Source organism: Lycorma delicatula, chromosome 12 (assembly GCF_047948215.1).
Source record: "Lycorma delicatula isolate Av1 chromosome 12, ASM4794821v1, whole genome shotgun sequence".
Lineage (NCBI taxonomy): Eukaryota > Metazoa > Arthropoda > Insecta > Hemiptera > Fulgoridae > Lycorma > Lycorma delicatula.
Window position 1 is genome coordinate 73,355,964 of NC_134466.1, and position 24,850 is coordinate 73,380,813.

The 24,850-nt window shown below is 30.9% G+C and overlaps 1 protein-coding gene across 4 annotated transcripts in view; it reads right to left on the reverse strand.

Moving 5' to 3' along the window:
* LOC142333496 (vacuolar protein sorting-associated protein 45-like) overlaps nucleotides 1–24,850 on the reverse strand; it is a 43,760-nt gene that overhangs the window by 12,386 nt on the left and 6,524 nt on the right. The window contains exons 2-5 of one of the 4 annotated variants that reach the window (XM_075380746.1): nucleotides 20,574–20,711; nucleotides 18,069–18,227; nucleotides 13,967–14,068; nucleotides 767–2,399 (exon numbers count right to left, since the gene is read on the reverse strand). In XM_075380746.1, coding sequence (XP_075236861.1) covers nucleotides 2,367–2,399; nucleotides 13,967–14,068; nucleotides 18,069–18,227; nucleotides 20,574–20,711 — 432 coding nt within the window. In that variant the 3' untranslated portion in view covers nucleotides 767–2,366. Of the gene's footprint in view, nucleotides 1–766; nucleotides 6,404–7,854; nucleotides 8,869–13,966; nucleotides 14,069–18,068; nucleotides 18,228–20,573; nucleotides 20,712–24,850 lie in introns of those variants that run through there. The other 3 variants (XM_075380745.1, XM_075380747.1, XM_075380748.1) reach the window with 3 other exon arrangements.

Here is a 24,850-nt window from a genome sequence, read left to right on the forward strand (position 1 = left end):
TAAAAGAGATATAATCTCTTTTTTATTTGATATTAAAATATTTTTTTTATTAATAAGAAAATTAAATTATTACAACTGCAATTTGATGAAATAGTTAAATATAATGTACACACTATATTCAAGCAAAAATTTCAAACTCACTATATAGGCACATATGAAAAATATACCGATACAAAGTCAACAAAACCTCAGATTGGGGTTAGGTTGTTATCTATATTGTCAACCTTAAATTGAGCATAACTGAACAACTCAACCGATCTTCACAAAATTTTTTCACGTAGAACTTCAGATAAACTACTACAGAATATCTAAATTTCAATGAAATTGTCAAGTAGTTTTGGAGATTTTCGAGCTACAACATTTAAAAAATTTTTTATAACAATTGAGCGTTACTAAGAATGACTCGACCAATGTTCATCAAATTTTCACATGTACAACTTCAGTTACACTACCACTGCATATCCAAATTTCAATAAAATTGATAGATTTGAAGATTTTCAAGCCACAAATTTTATATATGGGCTTATATGTGTGTGTGTGTGTGTGTGTGTGTATGTATATATGTATATATATATATATAAAAGGAAATTCCATTTTAAATGAATGATATTTTCATAGCTCAAACCATAAAGAAAATTCAATTTCAGCCTCCAATCCCACGACATGACTGAAAATATTACTGTACTTTTTTCAACCTCCGTAAAAAAAAAAAATATATTTTAGAATGTAGATGGAACAAATAAAAAAGGAAATAAATACATCGAAATTTGTTAATAAATATATTTACTTTTATATATTTCTGATTTCCTTTACTCATTTCAAAACTGTCATATTTTTCTGCCATTTCCTGTACATGCATACATACAATTAGATTTGAATAATTTTTTATTACATATAATTATTATTTTAAATATTAAAGATAAACATTTTTTAATATATAGGGTCATTCACGGAAACTGGATGTTTTTGAAGTGGGTTGTACTCGGGCGTTCGTGGTGGGAGGGGCACCTGGCTGGTGTCTGACGTTTCCTTTGTTCATAGCATTTACATTTTAGTCATTGAGATGGAGCCGCCGTGGATGCTAGACCAATGCCTGTACGCGTATGACAGTTTTGTGTGAAATGATGAATCCGTAACTGCTGTTCAACGAGATTTCCGCCGTCAGTTTAATATCCATCGTAATGCAAGTGTCCCTTCTCGTAACACAATATTGCGACGGGTAAACAACCTTCGAACAAGCAGTACAATATTGAAGAAAAAACCACCACCAGGTCCCCGACGAACTGCTAGCACTCCGGAGAACATCGAACGAGTAAGGGAAGCCATTGTCAGAAGCCCATGCTGCTCTATTCAGAGGCATTCAGCAGCGCTTCAAATGAGAAGTACGCTTAGACGAATTCTGCATACAGACCTGCATTTCCATCCTTACAAGATAGCCGTCGTGCAGCAGTTAAACGAGCAAGATTTCACGCAGCGCTAACAATTTTGTCGACAAATGCTTACCGTTTTTGAAGAAAATGAAAATTTGTTATTGTTAATGAGTGCCGAAGCCTATTTTCATCTGAATGGCTTCGTCAACAAACAGAATTGCCGGTATTGGGCAGAAAGAAACCCACATCAACTTCACGAGAGACCACTTCATAGCCCAAAGGTGACTGTCTGGTGTGCAATAGGAAAGGTCGGTGTTATTGGACCGTATTTTTTTTAAGAAAATGACGCTGCCGCAACTGTAACAGCTGATCGTTACATTGCGATGTTGAATACGTTTTTCATCCCTGAGTTACGTAACCGGGGAATCGATTTTCAAAATGTGTTATTCCAGCAGGATGGAGCTACAGCGCACACAGCGAGGGCAACGATGGCTGTTCTCCATAACTCGTTTCCAGATTCGGTGACATTCCTTGGCCCCCTCGGTCCCCCGACTTGAGTAGTTGTGATTTTTTCTATGGGTGTTTCTGAAATCGCGTGTGTACGGCAATAAACCGCGTAAATTGGAGGACCTAAAGATCGCAATTCGTCATCGCGTCACCCAGATTGATGTAGACATGCTGCAAAGAATTGAGGCCGGTTACGGTGAAAGGCTACAACAATATATTGCCCAAAATGGACATCACTTGCCGGATATAATTTTTCGTTCATGAGTAAGTAACAAATGCTTTGATTTAACAAGTGTTTCAGTACCAATAAAACTTTTTTAAAGTAAATATTCAATTTTTTATGATTATTTTAAAAACATCCGGTTCCCGTGAATGACCCTGTATATACGTAACATATATAAAATTACAATTACACAAATACCATATATAAAATATCAATGTTAACAAAAATATAATACAATAGGTATATTTATAATTAGAATTACCTGATTAATACAAAGGACAACTGAAGTGTAATGTACACTGTAACATAAGAGAACAAAATGTATAAAGGGACAGGTGTTGCCATCTTATAGTTTCATTCTCTTATTACTAACATCTCAATACTCGTTAACCCATATCTTTTTATTCTCTGTCAGCCACAAAAAATTCCAAACACAACCCTCTACAAAAAAATTCTTTTGATAGTGTGTTGGGATTACAGACATATGTACATGACTGACTACCTGAAAGCTGGATCAACTTTAAATTCTGAATTGATAAAACACCTTGGAAGATGTTTGTGTTGAGTTCAACAAGAGCTAATAATGCTCAAAGATGACAATGCTTGACCACACACATTGCAAACAACCACTCTTCTTTCTGTTTAGCCTCCGGAACCAATGTAAGGTATTACGAGGATGATATGTATGAATGTAAATGAAGTGTAGTCTTGTACAGTCTCAGTTCGACCATTCCTCGGATTTGAATACTAGATCGTGGATACCGGTGTTCTTTGGTGGTTGGGTTACAATTAACCACACTCTCAGAAACGGTTGAACTGAGACTGTACAAAACTACACATCATTTAGACTCATACATATCATCCTCTGAAGTATTATCTGAAAGGTAATTACCAGAGGCTAAACAGGAAAAAAAAAGTCTGTGCGGACAGTTTACTCCAGTTGTGTAAGCGCAACGCCAGTTCTGAAAAGGTCAATAAAAAGCATAAATATTTGAAAAACAGAAAAATGCTAACCGAATGGAAATCTTCCCTAATTCATTTTATCCACCGCATAAAAAAGTAAAGAACAAAATGTTAACAACTACAGAGGCATTTCACTTTTACCTATCAGATATAAAACATCAAGATTAATTTTGATTAAGAAAAATTTATCGATCTGCAGTTAGATGAAAATCTGGATGGATTCAGAAAAGTTGTTTTGCATTGAAAAAATTATGAAACTAAAATGTGTTTTACTTGGAATTAGTAAAAAAAATAATAAATAAAGTAAAGAATAATCATAACTTTCATGGATTTTAAAAAATAAGCATGTGAATTTATCAATTGGCAAAATTATAAAAGTATAAAAACTTCTAAACTTCTTTAAAGAAACATTTTATCAGACACATTTTCAACGGTAAAGAATTTATGGGATAAATCTCAAAACTTTTAGAGGTTAAAACCTTTCCAGGATTAATATATCTCAACCTCTCTTTAACACAATTTTTAGACAAAATTATGAAAATCTGACATACAAAATTGAATGAAAGTAAAATAAATTTTTAAATCAGAAAAAGATAGAATTTTTTTAATTATATGACCTTTGGGGATGATGATCTTATAATTTTAGAACACAATGAAAAAGAGGCCAAAATTCAAATTACTATTAAAAAAATGCACAACAAAAAAAATTTCAAATATTTGAAAAGCTGAATTTTTTTACTAACAAAGAAGATTCACTGAAGTTTTTAAACATACAAAATGGAAAAAGTATACCATTTTAAACATCTGGGAAAAACAATTCAATAGAGGCTAATGCAATGTATTTAAAACAAAAAAAAAAAAATTTTATCGTTTAACACAGAATTACGGCATTATAATTCAAACTATACAACTGGAAAGTTTGTATCCATTTGAATGTTCAACAAACTTATAAAGCTGAAGAATTAGAAAATAATATGAAAGAAAAATCCCAACCCCAAAAATCAAAGATGGAATTCCATTATAAAATCTAATAATGAAATTTACAAAAAAAAAGAAAATATTTCACAAAGCATTTTAAAAAGCGAAGATTATGTTTTTACAGACTCATTTTCTGAATGAATAATAATAAATTAATAAAGTAGGTTTTGAGATTTACAGTAGCAAAACAGTTACACCAAACTTTGGTCATATTTGGTTTATAAAAACAGAAGTCCTAGAAGAATTAAATATTTTTGCTGATGATATATTAGAAAGAGATTATTAAGGAAAAGGATTTATAATTCTGAATTCTGGAAAATTGAAAGAAGAAAAAAATCATAGAATAACATCATGAAAGACAGAGTTCTGCAGAAATGTTGAAAAACAGTGCAATAAGGAATTTTAACTGCAAACATAAAAAAACAAAAATTGAACGAAATTAGATGTTTTTTATTCCAACTTCATAACTGGTAGATATATTACTAAGTTTCCTTGTCATGGTTTCATTTCTTTATTTACAAGATCTAATGGGTGGCCGATAAGACACAACAGGGTTTGGATCAGTAACAACTTTTCTGATTAAAATCTTTTGTTTTGTTTTAGAATTTGGGGCCAGTAGTGTGAAAACTCACAATGGAAAAATTAACAACCGTACAATGCACCAAAATCCTTCAGTTTTACTTGAAAAAACATTCAATTGTTAGAACACAACAAACATATTGTCAACATTTGAATTTTATTTGCCCTAGGAATTAATGTTTTGTTGCTTAAAGGATAGTTTCCAGTAACAGGGTTCAGTTGCTGAACTTCCACATATCAGAAGATCACGGTCAGCTAGGACAGAGGTGAATAAGGAATGTACGCAAGAAAGTGTTAAAGAACTAGAGGCATCAACCAGGAGATGTGACTCAACGTCACATCTCTTGTATGTAGCTGCAGCTCATTTTACATGGATTACACCTTTCCCCGTACAAGATTCGACGGGTACAGGATTAAAACCTGCATATAATTCGCGACGGCTGAATTATGCAGTCCGATTTCAAAAACCAGCAAGGGAAGTAAACAAATTTATTTACAGTCTGATTATATTTGATGAGGCTCATTTCCATCTTTACAGTTTTTTAAATAGATAGAACATTACAATTTGGAGCACCAAAAATCAAGGAGTTACACAGCAGCATGAACTGCACTGTTTCAAAAGCATCACAGGGCCGTTCTTCAAAAACAACAACAACGGTGATACTGTGAGAGTCAATGGAGAATGAATAAGGAGCTGCTTCAAAATTTCATAAGATTTACATTGAGAAAAACAGACCTGGAAAGGGGTTTTCACGAGATGAATCCACTTGCAATCTAGCTGAAGCTACAATGTGTAAATTTAATAGAAACATTTTTGGTGAACAAAAATTTCCAGAAAATCTGCAGCAGACAGGCTGCCACAGTTTCCAGATTTAACGGTCCCTGACTTTGTTTTATGAGGACATCTAAGAAAAGAAAACAACTGCAGGAAAACATTCATGTAGAAATTAGGGAACTACAACCACCGACAGACACTTAACAAAAGTTATGGAACATGCTGCAGAAAGAGCTTGTATGTATAACTTCGAAACTAGAAGACTTTTAAAAAATGTAATTTTGTGTTCATAGTATACTCTCCATGATGTATTCTTTATTATAATCATAAATAAATAAATATTAGCAAACAAAAAAAAAAAAATAATAGTTTCAACCCTGTCATGATTTACAAGCCAGGCAGCAGAAATTTCTGACAAATATTTTTTGTCATGTTTACTCAAAATGTATGGAACAAAACTAGGTTGTAACCTGATATATAGAAAATCTTACAATTAATAATAATAATAATAACAATAGTAATTTGCATGCAAATCTAGAATTAATACATTCGTATATTACCTGAATAATTGGTTAGTTATTTCAACATATTTTATACAGTAACTTAACATTAAAAAAAAGTTTTTTGTTCATTTACATACATTTTTTAAAGAAACGATTATAAAACAAAAACGAAAAAGAATAACATATAATTTAAAAATATAAAAATTAAAACTATGTACAAATAACAAATTAATATATTTACAAATATCAGTCCAATTAATATACATAACAATTGTTATAATAATTAATTAATTAATTACGGTAATTGCGATTCATTCTCGAATGAGATATAGGTAAATGCTGTGTAGCATTTAATATTTCTTGTAAAAACGTTTGTGAATTATGTATTGTCGTACCGCCTAGTATAACACGAACAGGTATTGTACTAGTATGATTTAATTGATATATAGCTAAAGATTCTTCATAAGTAACTCCACCGATTATGAATACAATAATATTTTGAACTCTGTTAAAAGAAAAACAAAAAAAAAACAGTACTAATAAATAAAAAAAACTGTAGTAAAAATAAATGCATCCTTTACGATCTGAATATTCTTCAACAACTAGAATCTCTTGGGCAGTAAAATACTTTAAATTAAATATGTGATGCGAGATAACAAAAATTATATTTTTAATTTTCCTTATATTTGTTTTATTTGATTGCCTGTTGTTGGCATTTATTAATGACTAATAATTATAGGAGTCAATGTCATTTAAAAATAAAAATATAGATTTTTTTTATGTAGATCTCTTATAGATTCTGGTTTTCAAAATAGATCAGTTTCAACGTTTTAATTTTTCTTCCTTTTTCAAAAAATTGATTGAGTCATGTTAATGATACGATGCTTTTATGACAGGTAGGAGAAACACCGTGCGATTACTCTATCCCCTTCCTCTTTCGACCTTCTCTAAGCGGAGAAGGTTCAAAGCTTAAGCTTTTCCAGCTTAACGTTTTTAGCTAGATATAACGTATATCCAGTGTTGTTCAGAAAGTTCTTGAGCTGACACAGAGGTGGCACAAATATAAACAATTAATGAAATGTGAAGTTTCAAATATAAGCATTTAATTGCACTTTTGTGGTACTAAGTAAACAAGTTTTGACATTTTTGAAAAAAATGATGATGTTGAAGTTCAATTTATTACAAAGGGTTAACCTCAGCAGATATAAAAAAAGTTGTATTCCACTTTAAAGGATTCTTCCTCTTGTTTTAGATGGTAAAAAAGTGGGCTGCTGGACTTAAATGTGATCATACATCTGTCAATGAACAAAACCAACACCCGGAAAGAAAATTCTCACAAAATTTCATATGCTGTATTAAATGATCATCAATGAAGTTATGTAAGCTTGCTGACAGCAAACATCTTGATAGACCTCTGTGTAAACATATATAACAAAAAAATACGACAATTGGACTTATACAGCCTGGGAAATTAAAAAATTCCTTTAATCTTTTTATCAATTTTTTTTTCTTTTTTTTTACCTCCAGATTCATTGTTAGGCATTCTTCAGAGGATGAGATGAATGATTTGTAGCGTGTGTGAAAATGCCATGCCTGACTGGGATTCGAACCCGGTTTTATAAAACCTTGTGTATATACATACACATATTTAATTGATATATATAATATTAATCCAATCAACCCAAGTTCAGAATAAATAATTAAAAAACTATTATTGGGTTGATCAGATTAATATAATTTGTACAGTGCAAAGGAATATGATTCCTGAAAGGATTAATTTTAGAAATCGATTTCACAGAATTTAATTATCTACATGTTTTGTTTAAATCTTTTATGTGTTTATCACACATTAAACAAAAGTTATTGTCAACTTAAACATAAAAACAAGGTTCTTTATCCCAATTTATTGGTTTTCACTCGAAAAAAATTATTGGTTTTCTCAAAAAATTGTGCATAATCAGTTCTGGGACACATTTCTTTGGGACATTCTATGTTTCTGGGACATTTCTTTGGTAAAAAATCATAACAAATCACTAATTCTGCCCCTTAATTAAGTCCTAAAAATTTCAGTACGATCTTATTAACCGAGATTGCTGCAATTAAAGTGACAATTTTCACTGGCCATAACTTGCAAACGAAGCATTTCAGAACGTAGGTTTATATGAACTGTTTTCATTATTTTCATGCGAAGAATAGGTTATGAAAGACCTGAGAGAACTTCATGATACACTCAATATAAATATATATTATTGTCGAATGGCTTCGATGGCACTTGATACTTTAAAACTTTGTGTTAGTCCTGAAAAGGGCTGTTTGAGTTTTTTGAGTGATGGTTCTGAAAAGGGCCGTTTGTGCATTTTGTGAGGTAGCCCTGACAAGGATTGTTGGGTCCGGAAGCTGTACTCCAGTGATGTTGGCTTGGCTGTAGGCGGAGAGTTGCGGCTCATATATACTGGAATCTGACTGAACTTCCTCTCAGCTGTAGTTGGGTCCCAGCTACAGCGTGGTAGTGGTAGCCCCCAGAGCCCCGCAGCGTTGGATCGGCATTGGTCGTCTTCTGCTGGTATGACCGAGGCAGTTCTCCCCAGGCCTGCCAGCCAGGGAGCTTGAAGTGCAGCAAGCTGAGGCTGCGTGGTAGCGTCCGCGCCCAGTGGCTCCCTTGGCGAGCTGGCCAGGCCTGCTGCTCCAGTAGGGATGTTGGCATCTGCTGGGAGGTTCTTCTTCTTCTTCAGGTGATGGTTGGTGACAAATTGAAAATTTGATTTGCCATTCGTTCATTTAAAGGAGCCTGTGAGTGATAGGGCAGCAGCGCCACTGTAGTGGGAGAGTTGTGGAATCAGCTGCCTTAGTGGGTACATGTGAGTATGTATACTGTACTCCCACTGACATCTGAGCATATGCAGTTACTCAGTTACTGACAAGTTGACAAAGACCTTACAGATGTGGCTAAATTCACCGTTGCTCAATATCCTGAGAAAGAGATAAAACTGAGAAATACAAAGCTTATTTATTTTTAATTGTTATTTAAAATATTGAGTGTCCCATTTGAAATTCCCTTTTTTTATCTCTGCTCACTGAAACGCTGGCTAGAAGGACAACATTTTCGCACAGACATCGAGCTGCAGACCAGCATAGAAACATGGTTGAAAACACAGGCGGCTCCGTTCTATGACGAGGGTATTGGAAAGTTGGTACCACGCTACGACAAATGTCTAAATCAGAGTGGCGACTATGTAGAGAAATAGCGTAACTATGTAAGTACTTGTTACAAATAAAAAAATTTTTATTTTCACTGTGGTTTTAATTTCATCACCAATCGGACCTTGACAAAAAAATAACCCTCGTACTTCAATGAACATGGCAAGAATTTGCCTAACAGCTGGATAGTCTTCGCGTGACTGGTGGGGCACAAGTGAATGTGATGTGATGTAATGTAAGTTTCTGTTATAACTTGATAAGACAGACTTTAATTTAATTTTTGTTTTATGTCGATATGTGTAATATTTTAGAAAATATAGTTAAATAAAAGTCCAGCATTTCAAATGGGACACTATATTTATTTTCAAAATTTTAAAACAAATCATGTATTACTTTTAGCGTGTAGAATGGGTAATGTAACCTTAACTTATTTTTAATCTACTGTAATCACTGCGCTGTGAAGATCATATTTCAAACACCACTTATAATTAAGTTCTGAAAATAGTTATTATAGAAACAGTTATTGCAGTATATATTTTACTTAATGAAGTGAATAGCTGTTAGTGATTTACTTTTACTATTTGTAGTGTTGTTTTCATTTAAGACTTATTTAAGTGATAAATTCAGTCATTTAAATTTTTAATACTTCAATACAACATTTATTTTCTTTTAAAATACCCAAATTAGGAGGAAAAGGTACGGTAGCTCATATAGTCGGGCGTGGGAAATTGTATTCGATGTTTACAATTTCTTTTTACAAAACAATACCGGAACTGGAATAGTGAGGAAAACAGAAGTGCTGAATACTATTGTTCAAACGACAAAAGTATCAGCATAAACAGTCCAAAGAAATAGCAGAAGGGAGATCAAATGAAACTAAGAAGCCATCTGTGTTCATTTTGCTGAAAAACATGTAAATCACCCCAATTCTGTGTGCAATTTAGATTCGTTTGACGCAAATGGTTTGTTTAATAAATAAATTTTATGTAACCGAAAAATGTGTTTCTAATGTGAAGAGAATTATACAAAAAAGCCGCAAAAGTGAAATTAATTTCAAAGGGAGTGAAAGATCTTTAAGGAGTGTATTATGTAAAATGGGATTAGATAGAAAAAAAAAAAAACAGAAGACAACTGTAAGATACTGGTAGAATAGCATGACATTAAAATGCAAAGAATTAAATTTTTACAACAAAATTCCCTGTTTCATGAAGGAAGATCGATTGCATACACAAATGAAACCTACATTCACAGTAGTCGTGCGACACCAAAATTGTGGATACACAACAAACCTTCATGAGGGACACAACAAAACACCAGTATTCAAGGGCTCACTATTAATAATTGTTTATGCCAGCTGTAATAAAGAATTCATTAACAATACTTTACTTATGTACGATTAGAATAAGAAAGGAGATCACAAACTGAAGGGTTCTGAAAAATACAAGAAATGGTTACTGGAGAAGTGTATTCCCAACTTGCCACCTCAGTCGGTCATTGTACTAGGTACTTATGATACGATGTATCACAACGTTCTGCTACAAAAGCAGCCAAATTCTAACTCTTTAAAAAGCAAGGTGATAAAATGATTAGTCAAACACAAAATTAATTGTACTCCTGCTACGACAAAGAGTGAATTATATGATATAAAATCACACAAAGAAAATCAAAGAAGTTTCAAATAGACAACATTTTAGAAAATTATGGTCACACAGTTTTACGGCTGCCACCTTATCATCCTGATTTAAATGCCATTGGAATGATTTGGAGTCAAGTGAAAGGGCATGTGGCTAAAAGAAATATGTTTCACATGTCAGATGTTCTTAAGTCAGTTGAAGATGAATTTCATAAAGTGTCTGAAGCTGACTGGAGTAATGTCTGCAATCATGTTGTCAACGTTGAAAAAAATACACTGAAGATAAACATTTATATGATGTGCACATTGATATCGACAATTTTGTGATAAATGTGAATTCAGAATCGGACTTCAGCTCTTTAGAATCTACCGACTTCAGAATTTGCAAGCTACAGCAATAAAGTTAGTAGAAAAAATAATTATTTAACGTACTTTAAAATAATAACATTAATTGGGATTCTAAATTAGTTTAAATTAAATAACATCATATGAAGTTTTGGTAATAAATATCATCTACATTAAGTTAACATGACAATGTTTTTAGTCTGCATAGTACCATGCCAAATGTTTGCTGAATGTTAGTAGTTTTTTGTGCCAACTTAGTTGACGATAGTTCTACTGCTCTGTAACCATCACAAAATGTACATCGGGCTGGTGTTTAAAGAATGATGCACAGAATCTTTATTTTCATCTGTATTAAACCTCATAAGAACCATATCCGATGTAAAAACCTCATCCGTACAAGAACCACATAAAAAAAATGATGGATAATACCAAAAAAAACTTGCTAAGTCAATTCCCAACATTCTTACCGATGACTGATAAAACTATCATTAAGTTAGACAAGGATCACTATTTTCTTCCCGTAAGTGCGAAAAACAAAAATTTACATTGCTAGATGGAAATTATCAGTAACTTCATGATAGGCTAGTTCAACATTTTCATGTGTTGTAAGTATCTTCAGAATAAGGTCATACATTTTAAGAGAATATATAAGCAGCTTCTGTTACTTCAGCTCATTATGTGGAAATAAAGAAAAGCTTTTTTCAAAGTAATTAAATCATCATGAAATTAAATTTATAAACATTTGTTAGTAATTAGACACTAAGACCAGGTAAGTATTATTGCTAATACAGCGCCAATGAATGTAAGACAAGAAATGTTTCCAGGATATATTTATATTAAAAATAAAGACTTTCTATGGCCTGCTTGGATCTGCCAGATCTGTTAGGATGTGAGTACTTGTCTCAAGCCTTTTACATAAAAGGATCATGTGAAAAGATAAAGATATGAAATAGCTACTTGTAATGAAACAGCAGTACTATTAAATGAAAAAAATTAAATGAATGCGTCAGCATATAAATTAGCAAATATATTAAAAGACGTGGGAATATTGAAAAACCAAAAAAATAGTAAAACAAAATTCAATTGATGTAGCAAAAAAATTATAAATATAAGAATAACGGAACACTGTAGAATTGTGTCGTTTGACATAGAAAACTTATATCCATCTATACCATTAAAAAAAACTATAAAAATTTTAGAAAAGAAACTAAATGAGGAAAACATAAATAATAACTTAAAAACAGAAATGATTAAAACTTTAGAAACAATTCTACAACAAAATTAGTTTAAATTTAATAAAATATATGAAACAAAAAATGGATTAGGCACGGGTAACCCGCTATCAGCGATAGTAAGCGAAGTATTCTTGCAGAATATGGAAGAAGATAATATACCAGATATCATGAAAAAACACAAATGCTTAGAATATATTAGATACATAGATGACGCTTCATTAGTATTTAAAAATAAGATAAATAATAAAGAAGAAAAGATTTTGGAAGAAGTGAACAAATTGCACCATAACATTAAATATACAATAGAAAAAGAGAAGGACAAAATATTCATTTTTTAGACGCAACAATAAAATGAAATAACAATCTAGATTTTGAAAGATACAGAAAAGAAACCATTACAGATAACATCATAGCTTACCATTAGAATCACCCAGTGGAGCAAAAATTAGCAGCTTTTAGATAATGATAAGTTGGGCAATATAAATTACTATTAAAGAAACCGGCATATAAAAAAAGTTAAACACTATTTTTCAATTAGCAGCAAATAACGGGTATAAAAAAGAAATTATCAGAAAAATTAATAAAATAGAAATAGATTAAATGAAATTAAAACAAGTCATAAAGAAATCTTTAAATGGAGTAAATCAACATTTACTAGGAAAGAAATTTACCCGATTTAATAAACAAATTATTATTAAATAAATTATTTAATAAATATAATATAAAAATGGCTATACATACAGAGAAAAGATTTTTGATAGCTACATAGATATATACAACAGTAATGGTATATAAAAAATGAAATGTAAATGCAATGCAACATACATAGGACAAACGGGAAGAACTTTAAAATTAAGGTACAACAAACACATGAAATCTTTCAAAATCAAAAAAATGATTTTAATTATGCAACGCATTTAATAAAAGAAGGGCATACCTCATGAAATTGGAAGAATCAACAAAATTAATTTATAAATTTGTTAAAGGAAGCAGAATGACATTTAAAAAATCTACAAATCTTTAAATTAAAAAGTAACAATAAAACGATCATAAATGAACAGATCAATAATCAAGCAGATGTCCTTTTCAACAACCTCAATTTATTGAAAGCAGGAAATAGATAAAAGATAAATATAACCATTAATAACAAATAAACAAAAAGAAAGCCAAATAAGGCATGTTAAATATAGGGAGGGGCGTTGACTAAATGTTATATAAATACTAACAGAAATTTAAAGTATCAATATAATAAGTTTTGACAATGGAGCGGTTCCGAAACGTGTCAGCAAGAGATTAAAGAATGAATCTATGAAAGGTAAACAGTACTAAACATAGAAAATATTAAATGACAAGATTTAAAAAAAAAAATGCTTAACTTTAAGCAACATTAATATGTTAGTCGAGAGTAATCATCATTTATCGGTCGTAACTTAAAAAAAGAATTAAATCTTAGAAGTAATAAAAATGAAAATTAACTGTGCTTCTAAGTTTTTCATTATTATTTATTTCTGATTTACTTGACCAATTTCAAAACCATTTGGTTTTTCTGTCACTCGTTTAAACAAGGCATTTTTAACATGGTATTCTACATTAGTAAATAATAAAAGCTTCAGTTTGAACATTATTTTTAATAACAATCCAATAAAAAATATATTACCTTAAAATATCTTTTTGTAATTTTAACTACGGCTTCTTGTGATACAATATCACCAACAAATTGATCTTGCAAATTACCATATTCAAGAACATTATAGATAATCTAAAAAAATAAAAAATATACATGAATAAAAATAACTGCAAGAAATTCAGACATATACGTGAAAGAAAAATTTCCAAAAGATGAGAATATAATTTTTTTTTAAATCAATAAACGGTAAGTTTTAATTTAGCAAAAATCTAAATTTGTAATTTATTCCAAAAAATAAATTTAATATAGGTAGTACAGTAGGTTGCCGATTAATCAAATGCCAATAATAAATACACTGCTTAAAAAATCTAAAATAATATTTTAAATCTAAGCTTTTCTTCAACAGGAAATGTATATTTTTATTGGTCTTTGTGCTTACATGGTTTTTCAATTGATCTTTTTTGTAAATTTGTACAGCACAAAACATACATAAATTTAGGCCTGCGGTAAACTAAAAGAATGAACTCAAGAAAAAATGCTATTCAACACGATTCTTTGTTTAAAATGACTATGTAGTCAATGTTAAAGTGAGTACAGATTAGAGGTATTTTTAAGAGGAATAGAGACTTTAAAGATATATTTTCACTACTGACTATCAATAATATCATTCTATTAAACTTAAAGCAATTTATTTGTTTTGTAAATTTTAAGAAGTGATTTTTTTTTTTTGAAAACACAGAGTAACTTAATTTCTCTTCGATACATCTTTTGTAATAAAAAAGCTTTTTTTTAATGACATTTTTTTATAAAACAATACAGTAGTAAATTTTAATCTCTTTCAGATAATTTTTGTAAACTCTCATTCTTTTACTAGCAATTTCTATTCATTGGATTTTTTATAATGTTATTATTCTATATATTTTTTTATTACATTGTATGTTATGTTCTGAGCAATCTTTTTAATTTAACAGAAATAAATTTACTTTTTATATTTTCATCTTTTTATTAAGTATGATTATTTATCAGTAAAACATGTCCAGTACGTATGATAAACGCACTTTAATTTTCCAATTATTCGCAAAGACAAATTTGGTAAATGGAGTTCTACTGTACTTATTAAAAAGGTGAGTATATACAGAGTGAATCAAATGTACAGAAAATCCTCAACCGCTTTAAAACTTTTCCAGATAGAATACTATAACTTTCAGGATAAGGTATTGATCAACCTGTAGACAAGAAATAGAATTTCAACTCCTCCTTGAGGGGTGGCCCAGGGGTTGTAACTCAAATATTTTAAATGGTAACATTCTTTGTGAGATACATCCTTTTAAAGGTCTATTTAAGACAAGAAAAATGGTATAAACTAAAACTTGGTACGATGCCTGTAACCAAAGTAGCAGTGGGATGAAGAATGGATTTTGAAAAATTACTAAATTTAGTAGTTCAAATAATAAAACTAAATAAAATGAAATTAAACTGAATTAAATTCAAATTTAATCTAATTTGATTAAAATTTACATTTTAACACATTTGTATTTTTTAACACAAAAAATTGTTTTTGTTCCAATTTAATGAATGAATAAATAAAAATACTGTCACCTAATCATACTGATCAGTTGATCATTAATGGTTTCTTACCGCTGTTGTAAAAATGAAGCCTATTTCATTGTTGTATAATATTCCATTTAGAGTCTTTCATTATTACTTTAGTTCATGAGAATTTATTGTGATAGGTTAGCTATGCTCATTACCATTTACATCGGTGGTTTCCCCTACCCCTTCAGTAGCATCTACTCGTCTTGTTGCCCCCATTGTGACCCAACTCTCCTATTTCGCATGACCATGTACAAGTTACCGCAAAAACAATGCCCTGTTTCCGCAGTAACAGCAAGAAAAACATCGCTTACTGTTACATCTTGTGTGTGAGACAGCATAAGTGTGTATGAACTGAGATCCTATGGTGGGGACTGTAAGCTGCGTGCACAACCTGCCTATATTAATGGTAATGAGTATAATTGAATTTTTCTACCTTTACTATATTTGTTATTTATATTTTTTCCCTATTTTGTAACTGTTTTTTACTGAATTAATTTTTTCTGTGGTATCTGCTAACATTGCTATCAGCAGGTCACTTAGTGAACAGGAAAGGGTCACACCTTTAGTGATGCAGAGGTTTGCAGTAGAGTTATGTCGTAGAGTGAAGTCTGTGAATTGTTCAACGCAACATTTAATAATCATAACCGCATTTCAAAAGGTGCAGCATCAAAAACCATGAAACAATTTGAAGAAACGAGGAGCATTAATAATAGGGGAAAACCAGGGAGGCCCAAATCTGCAATAAAATAACAAATCGTTAGAGATTATGCAAGAATTTATTGAGAATCCTCATTCCTTGATTCAAACAGCAGCGCAAGAATATAACATTAACTAAAGTTCAGAGATTCGTAGATTATGAAGGATTAGGAAACCAAAAAATAATGAATTTATTTCATAGGCCCATAGGACCAAAAATAATGAATAGGGAACCAAAGAAAATAATGAAATCATAGAAATGTTGGGTAAAATGAATGATAAGATGATACCATGTAAGTAGAAAAATTATGTTGATTTGGAGATAGTGGACTGTATAAGATAATGCTTGGGCTGGAACAATCCCTTGGACCAGTATGAGAATAAAGATACTTGATAAATAAGATAAATATTTAATTTATAATAAGATTCACTAAACTACAAGACATATAGTAAATGCACATAATGAAATACTCGCTGATGGAATGGAACCGTGCTACTTACGACAAATGCTAATCATGACTAACTTGCGGGTGGAGGTGATCTTGCTCTCAACAAGTGCTAAAACACGACTGCTCGCTGTTGGAGTGAACATGATGTTGCTCCCCAACAAATGCTATGCACGACTGATTTAATGATCGATTACAACCAAACCCCATTATGAGTTCTCCTACCACTTCTCAACTTCTCAATGACCAACACATTAAATAGTGAAAATTTCAAACCCTTCAAAATTTGTTCGGTGCAAGATGACTATGATCAAAGATTTGAGTTCTGTGATATTATAAAGAACAATATTTATGTAGATACTAATTTATTAAACAACATACTGGACTGATATTAATCCACACTAGTATCATGAGGCAAATACTCAGTATCCAGTCAAAAGTAAATGTACTGGCAGGTATTGTTGGTGGACGACCAATATCTAATGATGGAAATTTAAATACATTAAAATATGAGGTTTTGCTTTTCGAGTAGATCATTCCAAACATTCAAAACATTGTTGGCCCCGACTTCCAAAATATTTGGTTTCAACAAGATCCGCTTCATTCAGTCTTCAGGTACATGAAATTTTAAATGCATTTTTTCCTGGAAGACGGATTAGCTAAAGGGGTCAAATAGAATCGCCAGCGAGATCAACTGAATAGTCACCACTGGATTACTTTCTATGGGGCCGTTTAAAAAGTATTGTTTATCATAGTAAGCCCCAAGATATCGATGATTTACAAACTAGAATTCAAGAAGCAGCAAAAACTATCAATAGGGAATCACTGGATAATACAGTATCATCCTCTTATAACTGACTGGTACACTGTCAAACAACGGATGGATAACGTTTCGAACATTTATTAAAATAACATGTAAGTAAATAAGTAAACAATACGGTTAAAAAATAATTTTTTTTAATAAATTTATTCGATAATATCCAATTAATCAAAACTCTGTAAATTTATTTATTTGCAGTAACAGTTCCTTAGATTATCAACGTGATTTTTTCAAACATAAATTTTATCCTACCGCCATTTTTGGTACAGACATCGTACCAACTTTTTATTTATACCATTTAAAATATTTGAGCTACAACCCCTGGGCTAAGGGGTTGAAATTCTATTTCTCATTAAAAGTTGACTGATACATTATCCTGAAAGTTACAGTATTCTATCTGGAACGGTTTTAAAGTCATTCAGGGATTTCCATACTAGTAAATTGTTTATAAATAAAATATATAATACTAACAAGTGACTTACCGTTTTAAGTATTTTGTAAATAAGTTATTATGTAACATCAAAATAAATAAATATATATATATATAAACATAATGGTAAAAATAATTACTTACATTTGTTTTATTTTCTGGTAGACCTCGTTTCTTTAACGCGTAAATTAATCCAGTTATATCATTATTTGAATGTCTTTTATATCTTAAAGCGTACAACATAACCAATTTACATGCTTCTTCATCACGCACTTTACTGTTACCAATTACTTGCCTTATACGCTGCCAAAATAAATAACAGTAAAAGGGATTAAATTATTAAATAGGTTGATTTTGAAAACTAAAAATATTATTATTAAATAAAATATGAAGTTGTCAAAGAAAAGATTTCTTAACAAATAAAAGAAACCACCCGAACCCTAAGGATAATAAAAAGATAACACCATAAAGACACACTGAAGTCAATAGTAGAATTCAATAAAACATAGTCAAGATACTATTTAAAAAATCAGCTCCAAAAATATGAATCCCCAACCCTACTAATAAAGATTGAAACCGTTTAACTGGCTCATAACAATAAAGACAATGTGGAAATCTTAGGTAAATATTTTAACAAACTCGTAAATTGCGAAGAACTGACAGAAATCCTAAACTTCAAGACCAACACCCCAATAACAACATAATCAGACATCAACCATCCCACAATAATGAAGTTTAACAACAACTGGGTGAGATGAAGAATTACAAAGCAGCAGGAGATCAGATAGAGATCTTGAAACGTGCAGGAAGATCAGCAAAAATTGCACTTCATCAACAGCTTGTTAATATCTGGATCAAAGAACTACCAGAACGCTGGACAACAGCCCTCATCCATCCGCTACTCAAAACAGGAGAAAACAGACCATAACAATTACAGGGGAATCTCAGTCTTACACACAACATACAAAATTCTTTCAAGAATCATCCTCAATGCAATTTGAAAAATACAGATTGATAATTTTTCAACTTTTTAATATCCTCATTACAATGTGATTTGTCCTACTCTGTAAAATAAGCAGTTGTCTTGGTTTTGACTTCATCATTTGTGTAAATCTTCATCCAACAAGCTATTTCTTCAAATTTGGGAAGAGGAAGTAACTGCTGGGAGCCAAATCTGATGAATGTAGAAGCACTATGAAGCATAGGACGTGGAGTTTTGGAGCAACAAACCGAGACGTGTGTAGAAGAATTATCATGATGGTGAAAGAACACTTTATTTTTGGCCAGATGTGGAGTTTTTAGCCTGAAGTCATTTGATTGTATTTTTTAGCACTACTTGTTTGTCTATTTGATTGACTGGTTATTTAGCACATTTCAATCGATCTAGTAGTAAAGCCTAATACTCTCCAGTGATGATTCTGCCTTTTTCCAGATAGTCAAAGAGCACCGTATCAAAAGATTAAAAAAGAAAACCTGTAGCCATGACTTCCTGTAGATGGAACAGTTTTTTGCTTTCTTTGGTACACCTTTCTTCTGTTCCCAACCTCTATTTGATCTGTGAATCCTAGTTTCATCTACTATAATAAAACATCAAAGAAACTCAGCAGCATCATGTTTAAATACATTTAAACACTGTCAAGAAGTGTTCAGTCAAATGTGATTTTTTTTACTGTTAACAAGTACATATCAAGCAGAAAGCTTTTTTATATCAAAATTATCATGTAAAAATGTAGCAGACCTATAAGATGATTATAATGTCAGCAGGTGCATGTACCTTCAGCTGATCATTTGTCACAGCATTGTGGATTTTTGAAACAATTTTGTTGGACGTAGTGGTTTTTGGGTATCCTGATCTTTCATAATCTTGAATGGACATATAATCACGATTAAATTCAGTAGCACAAATTTTTACTGTTGAAAATGAGGAGGAATAATCCTCTAATATGGAATCTAACTATTTTTGTATGTTCGTCAAGATTAAACCTTTTAAAACAAAGTACTTTATAACAGCTAGAACTTCAATTTTATCCATTTGTCTGAAAATGTCAATATTTGTTTGTAATACTCAATCACTACAAACAAGCAACTAAATGAAAATGTTTAAAACTACAGCGCATCATGTAAAAGATCATACTAAACAAATACTGTAGTCATGTGATCATACTTGTACCACCTCTGTCAAATCAAGAAATTTCCAAATGCCTCTCACATTCCACATTCTTATCCAATTTCCCTTAAAATATTAAAACATTTTATTTTAATCTACATCATCATAGGCCTTCTCCAAATGAATTTATTCTTTATAAGCGTGCCATGTATGATTAGTGTATGAGTAGAAGGTCTTCTTTGTAACCGTGCACAGTTTTCTGAAACTGAACTGGTCTTCCTTCGATTTGCCTGATTCTAATGCACTAAATTTCACGATTATAAGTTAAACGATTGATAATATTTACCAATAAACAAATGGAAAAACCATTTTAACAAAAATTTTCATATATTTTAACTAAGAGAATCTCATAATTTGGAAGAAAAACAATAAAACAATCGAAAAAACAAGAATCGCGGGAGATTAAATATTTTATATATGGCAACAGTTTATAAAATTATATTACATACTATAATAAGTGATTATTAAAGAAACAGTTGTACCTGAAGTTGTGCAGAATGTTGGGCTTGACATGCTAACTCTTGTTCCATTTCTGATACTTCAAGAAGATTACGTTTTGTCACAAGAGTTGACAATTCACTAATAACAGCTACATGTTTCGAAACAGTACCTGACATTTTCTAAAAAAATGTATAAAATAATATGATTCATAATATAACATACAATTAAATCAACAATGGATATAATAATTAATAAATAGAATAGAGTAAAACAAGTTAAATAAACCTTATTGGCTTGCTTGTTAAAATAATAAAAATAGCTTAATATTGAAACAATAGTACTCTATGATTAAATCATGTTCTTTTTTAAAGTTTAACTGATCAAATTAAAAAAAAAATATATAGAATTATTGTCAACAACAGACTAATTATAAATTCATAAAAAAATTTAGAATTAGAAAATAGCATTATAGAGGAAGAAAGAAAGTTGACGAGGATGAAAGGGGAGAAACAATACTGAAATCTGAATTTAAGAGAGCATTAAAAGACTTGAATGGCAGAAAGGCTCCTGGAATAGACGGAATACCTATAGAATTACTGCGCAGTGCAGGTGAGGAAGCAATTAATAGATTATACAAACTTGTGCGTAATATTTATGAAAAAGGGGAAGTTCCACCAGACTTCAAAAAGAGTGTTATAGTCATGATAAAAAAAAGCAGGAGCAGATAAATGTGAAGAATACAAAACAATTAGCTTAACTAGCCACGCATCAAAAATCTTAACTAGAATTCTGTACAGAAGAATTGAGAGGAGAGTGGAAGAAGTGTTAGGAAAAGACCAATTTGATTTCAGAAAAATTATAAAGACAAGGGAAGCAATTTTAGGCCTCAGATTAATGATAAACAAACCAACATACTTGGCATTTATAGAACTAGAAAAGGCATTCGATAACGTAGACCGGAATAAAATGTTCAGCATTTTAAAAAAATTAGGGTTCAAATACAGAGATACAAGAACAATTGCTAACATTTACAGGAACCAAACAGCAACAGTAATAATTGAAGAACATAAGAAACAAGCCGTAATAAGAAAGGAAGTCCGACAAGGATGTTCCCTATCCCCGTTGCTTTTTAATCTTTACATAGAACTAGCAGTTAATGATGTTAAAGAACAATTTAGATTCGGAGTAACAGTACAAGGTGAAAAGATAAAGATGCTACGATTCATTGATGATATAGTAATTCTAGCTGAGATGAAAAGGATTTAGAAGAAACAATGAATGGCATGGATGAAGTCCTACGCAAGAACTACCGCATGAAAATAAAGAACAAAACGAAAGTAATGAAATGTAGTAGAAATAACGAAGATGGACCACTGAATGTGAAAATAGGAAGAGAAAAGATTATGGAGGTAGAAGATGTTTGTTATTTGGAAAGTAGAATTACTAAAGATGGACATAGCAGGAGTGATATAAAATGCCAAATAGCACAGGCGAAACGAGCCTTCAGTCAGAAATATAATTTGTTTACATCAAAAATTAATTTAAACATCAGGAAAAGATTTTTGAAAGTATATGTTTGGAGTGTCGCTTTATATGGAAGTGAAACTTGGACGATCGGATTATCTGAGAAGAAAAGATTAGAAGCTTTTGAAATGCGGTGCTACAGGAGAATGTTAAAAATCAGATGGGTGGATAAAGTGACAAATGAAGAGGTGTTACGGCAAATAGATGAAGAAAGAAGCATTTGGAAAAATATAGCTAAAAGAAGAGACAGACTTATAAGCCACCTATTAAGGCATCCTGTAGTAGTCGCTTTAATATTATAGGGTCAGGTAGAAGGAAAAAATTGTGCAGGCAGGCAACGATTGCAATATGTAAAACAATAAAAATAAATACATAAAATAAAATCCATCAGCATCATACTTTAATGGATTAATAAAAATATACAAAGATGGATTTCCAATAAGACCTTTAATGACCTGTAAAACAACTCTGTTTTATAATATTGCAAGATTTTTTCTAGATTATTGAAAAAACCTGAAATTAAAAACTAATTATAATACACAAAACAAATTAGAACCAGCAAATAAATTAAAAAAATAAAAATAAGAGAAAAAAGATAAATTAATATCTTTTGATATCAAAGATATGCATACCTGTAATAGATACACGGTGTGTTCAGAAAATAAACAAACATTTTGAATTATACTCCAACGTGTAACAACAGTTTTAGTTTTTGTGTTATTTTTATTTGAGTGTAACGTGTTTAAGTGTTAGTATTGATTTTTATAATGTGCAATTTTCAGGAGCAATGATGCGATGTAAAATTTTGTGTAAAACTGAGGAAAACTTTCACACAAACGTTTCAATTTTTGAAACAAGCTTATAGAGATGATGTTTGCTCTGGGTCATATGCAATGTTACAAATCATTTTCATGATTTAAAAGCGGTCATCAGTCAATTGAAGATGACCCTCGACCACTTCAACCGATGACAACCACGTTCAGAAAATCAACAATCTGGTGCAGAAGAGGTAAACATCTCAACTGGATCATGACATGTCATTTTGACTGAAAAATTGAACATGCATCGAGTTGCAGCAAAGTCTGTTCCTTGTTTGATGACCGAACAGCAGAAAGAACATAGAGTGGATGTTTGTAGGCAACTTCTTGAACAAGCCGATAATGATGAAACATTCGTGCAAAGGATCTTAACAAGAGATGAAAGCCAGGTTTATGGCTATGACATCGAGACAAAAGTTCAATCATCACACAGTGGATTTACAAAGAATCTCCATGCCCCAAGAAAGCATGTCAGTCTTGATCTGATGTTAAAGTGATACTCTGTTTTTTTAGATTTTAATGGGATTGTGCGTACTAGGCGTTTTACCAATGGTTACGTGAAAAAATCAGCAAAAAGAGACGAGAATTGTTGCGAGACAATTCGTGGTTCCTTCACCACAACAATACGCCCACACACTCTCAGCTTTGTCAATTCGTCAGTTTTGAACCAAATATCAAATGACTGTCCTCTCTCAGCTTTGCTACTCGCCAGATCTTTCTCCTATTGATTGATTTTTATTTCCAAAATTAAAGTCAGTGATGAAAGGATGCCGTTTGAACTATTGACAACATTAAAGCAAATTCATCATGGACCTTAAAAGCCATTTCAAATGAAGCTAACCAGGCCTGCTTCACAAAGTGGAAACACCGCTGAAAAAAGTGTGAGAATAGGGGCGAGGAGAGGATTTTGAAGCGGAGAAGGACCGATAATCTGTAAAATTAATAATAAAGATTTAAAATATAAAGTTCAGTTATTTTCTGATCACACCTAATACAATAAAATTAACACAAAAAGTACTTATTAAAAACAATGTAAAAAAGATTTGATCAAATAATAATGTTACTTGAATTACGTTTAAATCAGTTATTTCAAATTTGGCATAAATTATTATATACAAAAAGAAAGATTGACTATGGATTCATAAATTAGTAATATAATGTCAAAAATTTATTCACAAAATATGGAAAAAAATAATAGCATATCAAATTCTCAGAACACACAAAATGAAGTAAATAATATAATAAACTTTTTAGATATTAAGATTAATAAAAACAAATATAAATTAGTGAGAATATTTAGAAAGCCAATAACTCCTATTTCTATGATAAATATGTTATTTAATAGATATATATTACAGTAAATTTGATTAATCCAATGATTATGCATAATTACCGGAGAATTTTATTAATCACTTACAATGTTGGAGAATTTAATAAATTCATAGTAATTTATAAAATATACTGTTCATTTTACATATTCTCCAAATTAAGATATTTTACTTATTAAGATAACAGCTCGACTATAAGCATTAATACCTGAATTTATTATTTAAACAGTCACATAACCTAACCAAACAAATATATATGGAAAAGATAAGATATTTGAATTTAAAAATTTTTAGTTTTATTATTTTGCTTACATTTTAATTTAGAAAAGGTTCTTTTAACAATTTAAAATTTTAAACCTTAAGTATAATAAAATGGTTTTTAATTCCAACTTTGATATGTAATTTGATACAAATCATTTATGATTTGAAAAAGTTATGCAGAGCAACTGATGACGCAAGCAACTCGTGAAAGCGCTCTTGCATGAATTATGAAATAAGGTAGGTGTCAAACTAGTTTATTTTATTTATTAATTCTGTACTTAGGTTGATCGGATTTATATAATATATATATATATATATATATTTAAGTATATAAATTATATATGTTACGGGCGATTAATCAAATTTACCATAACATATACATCCATT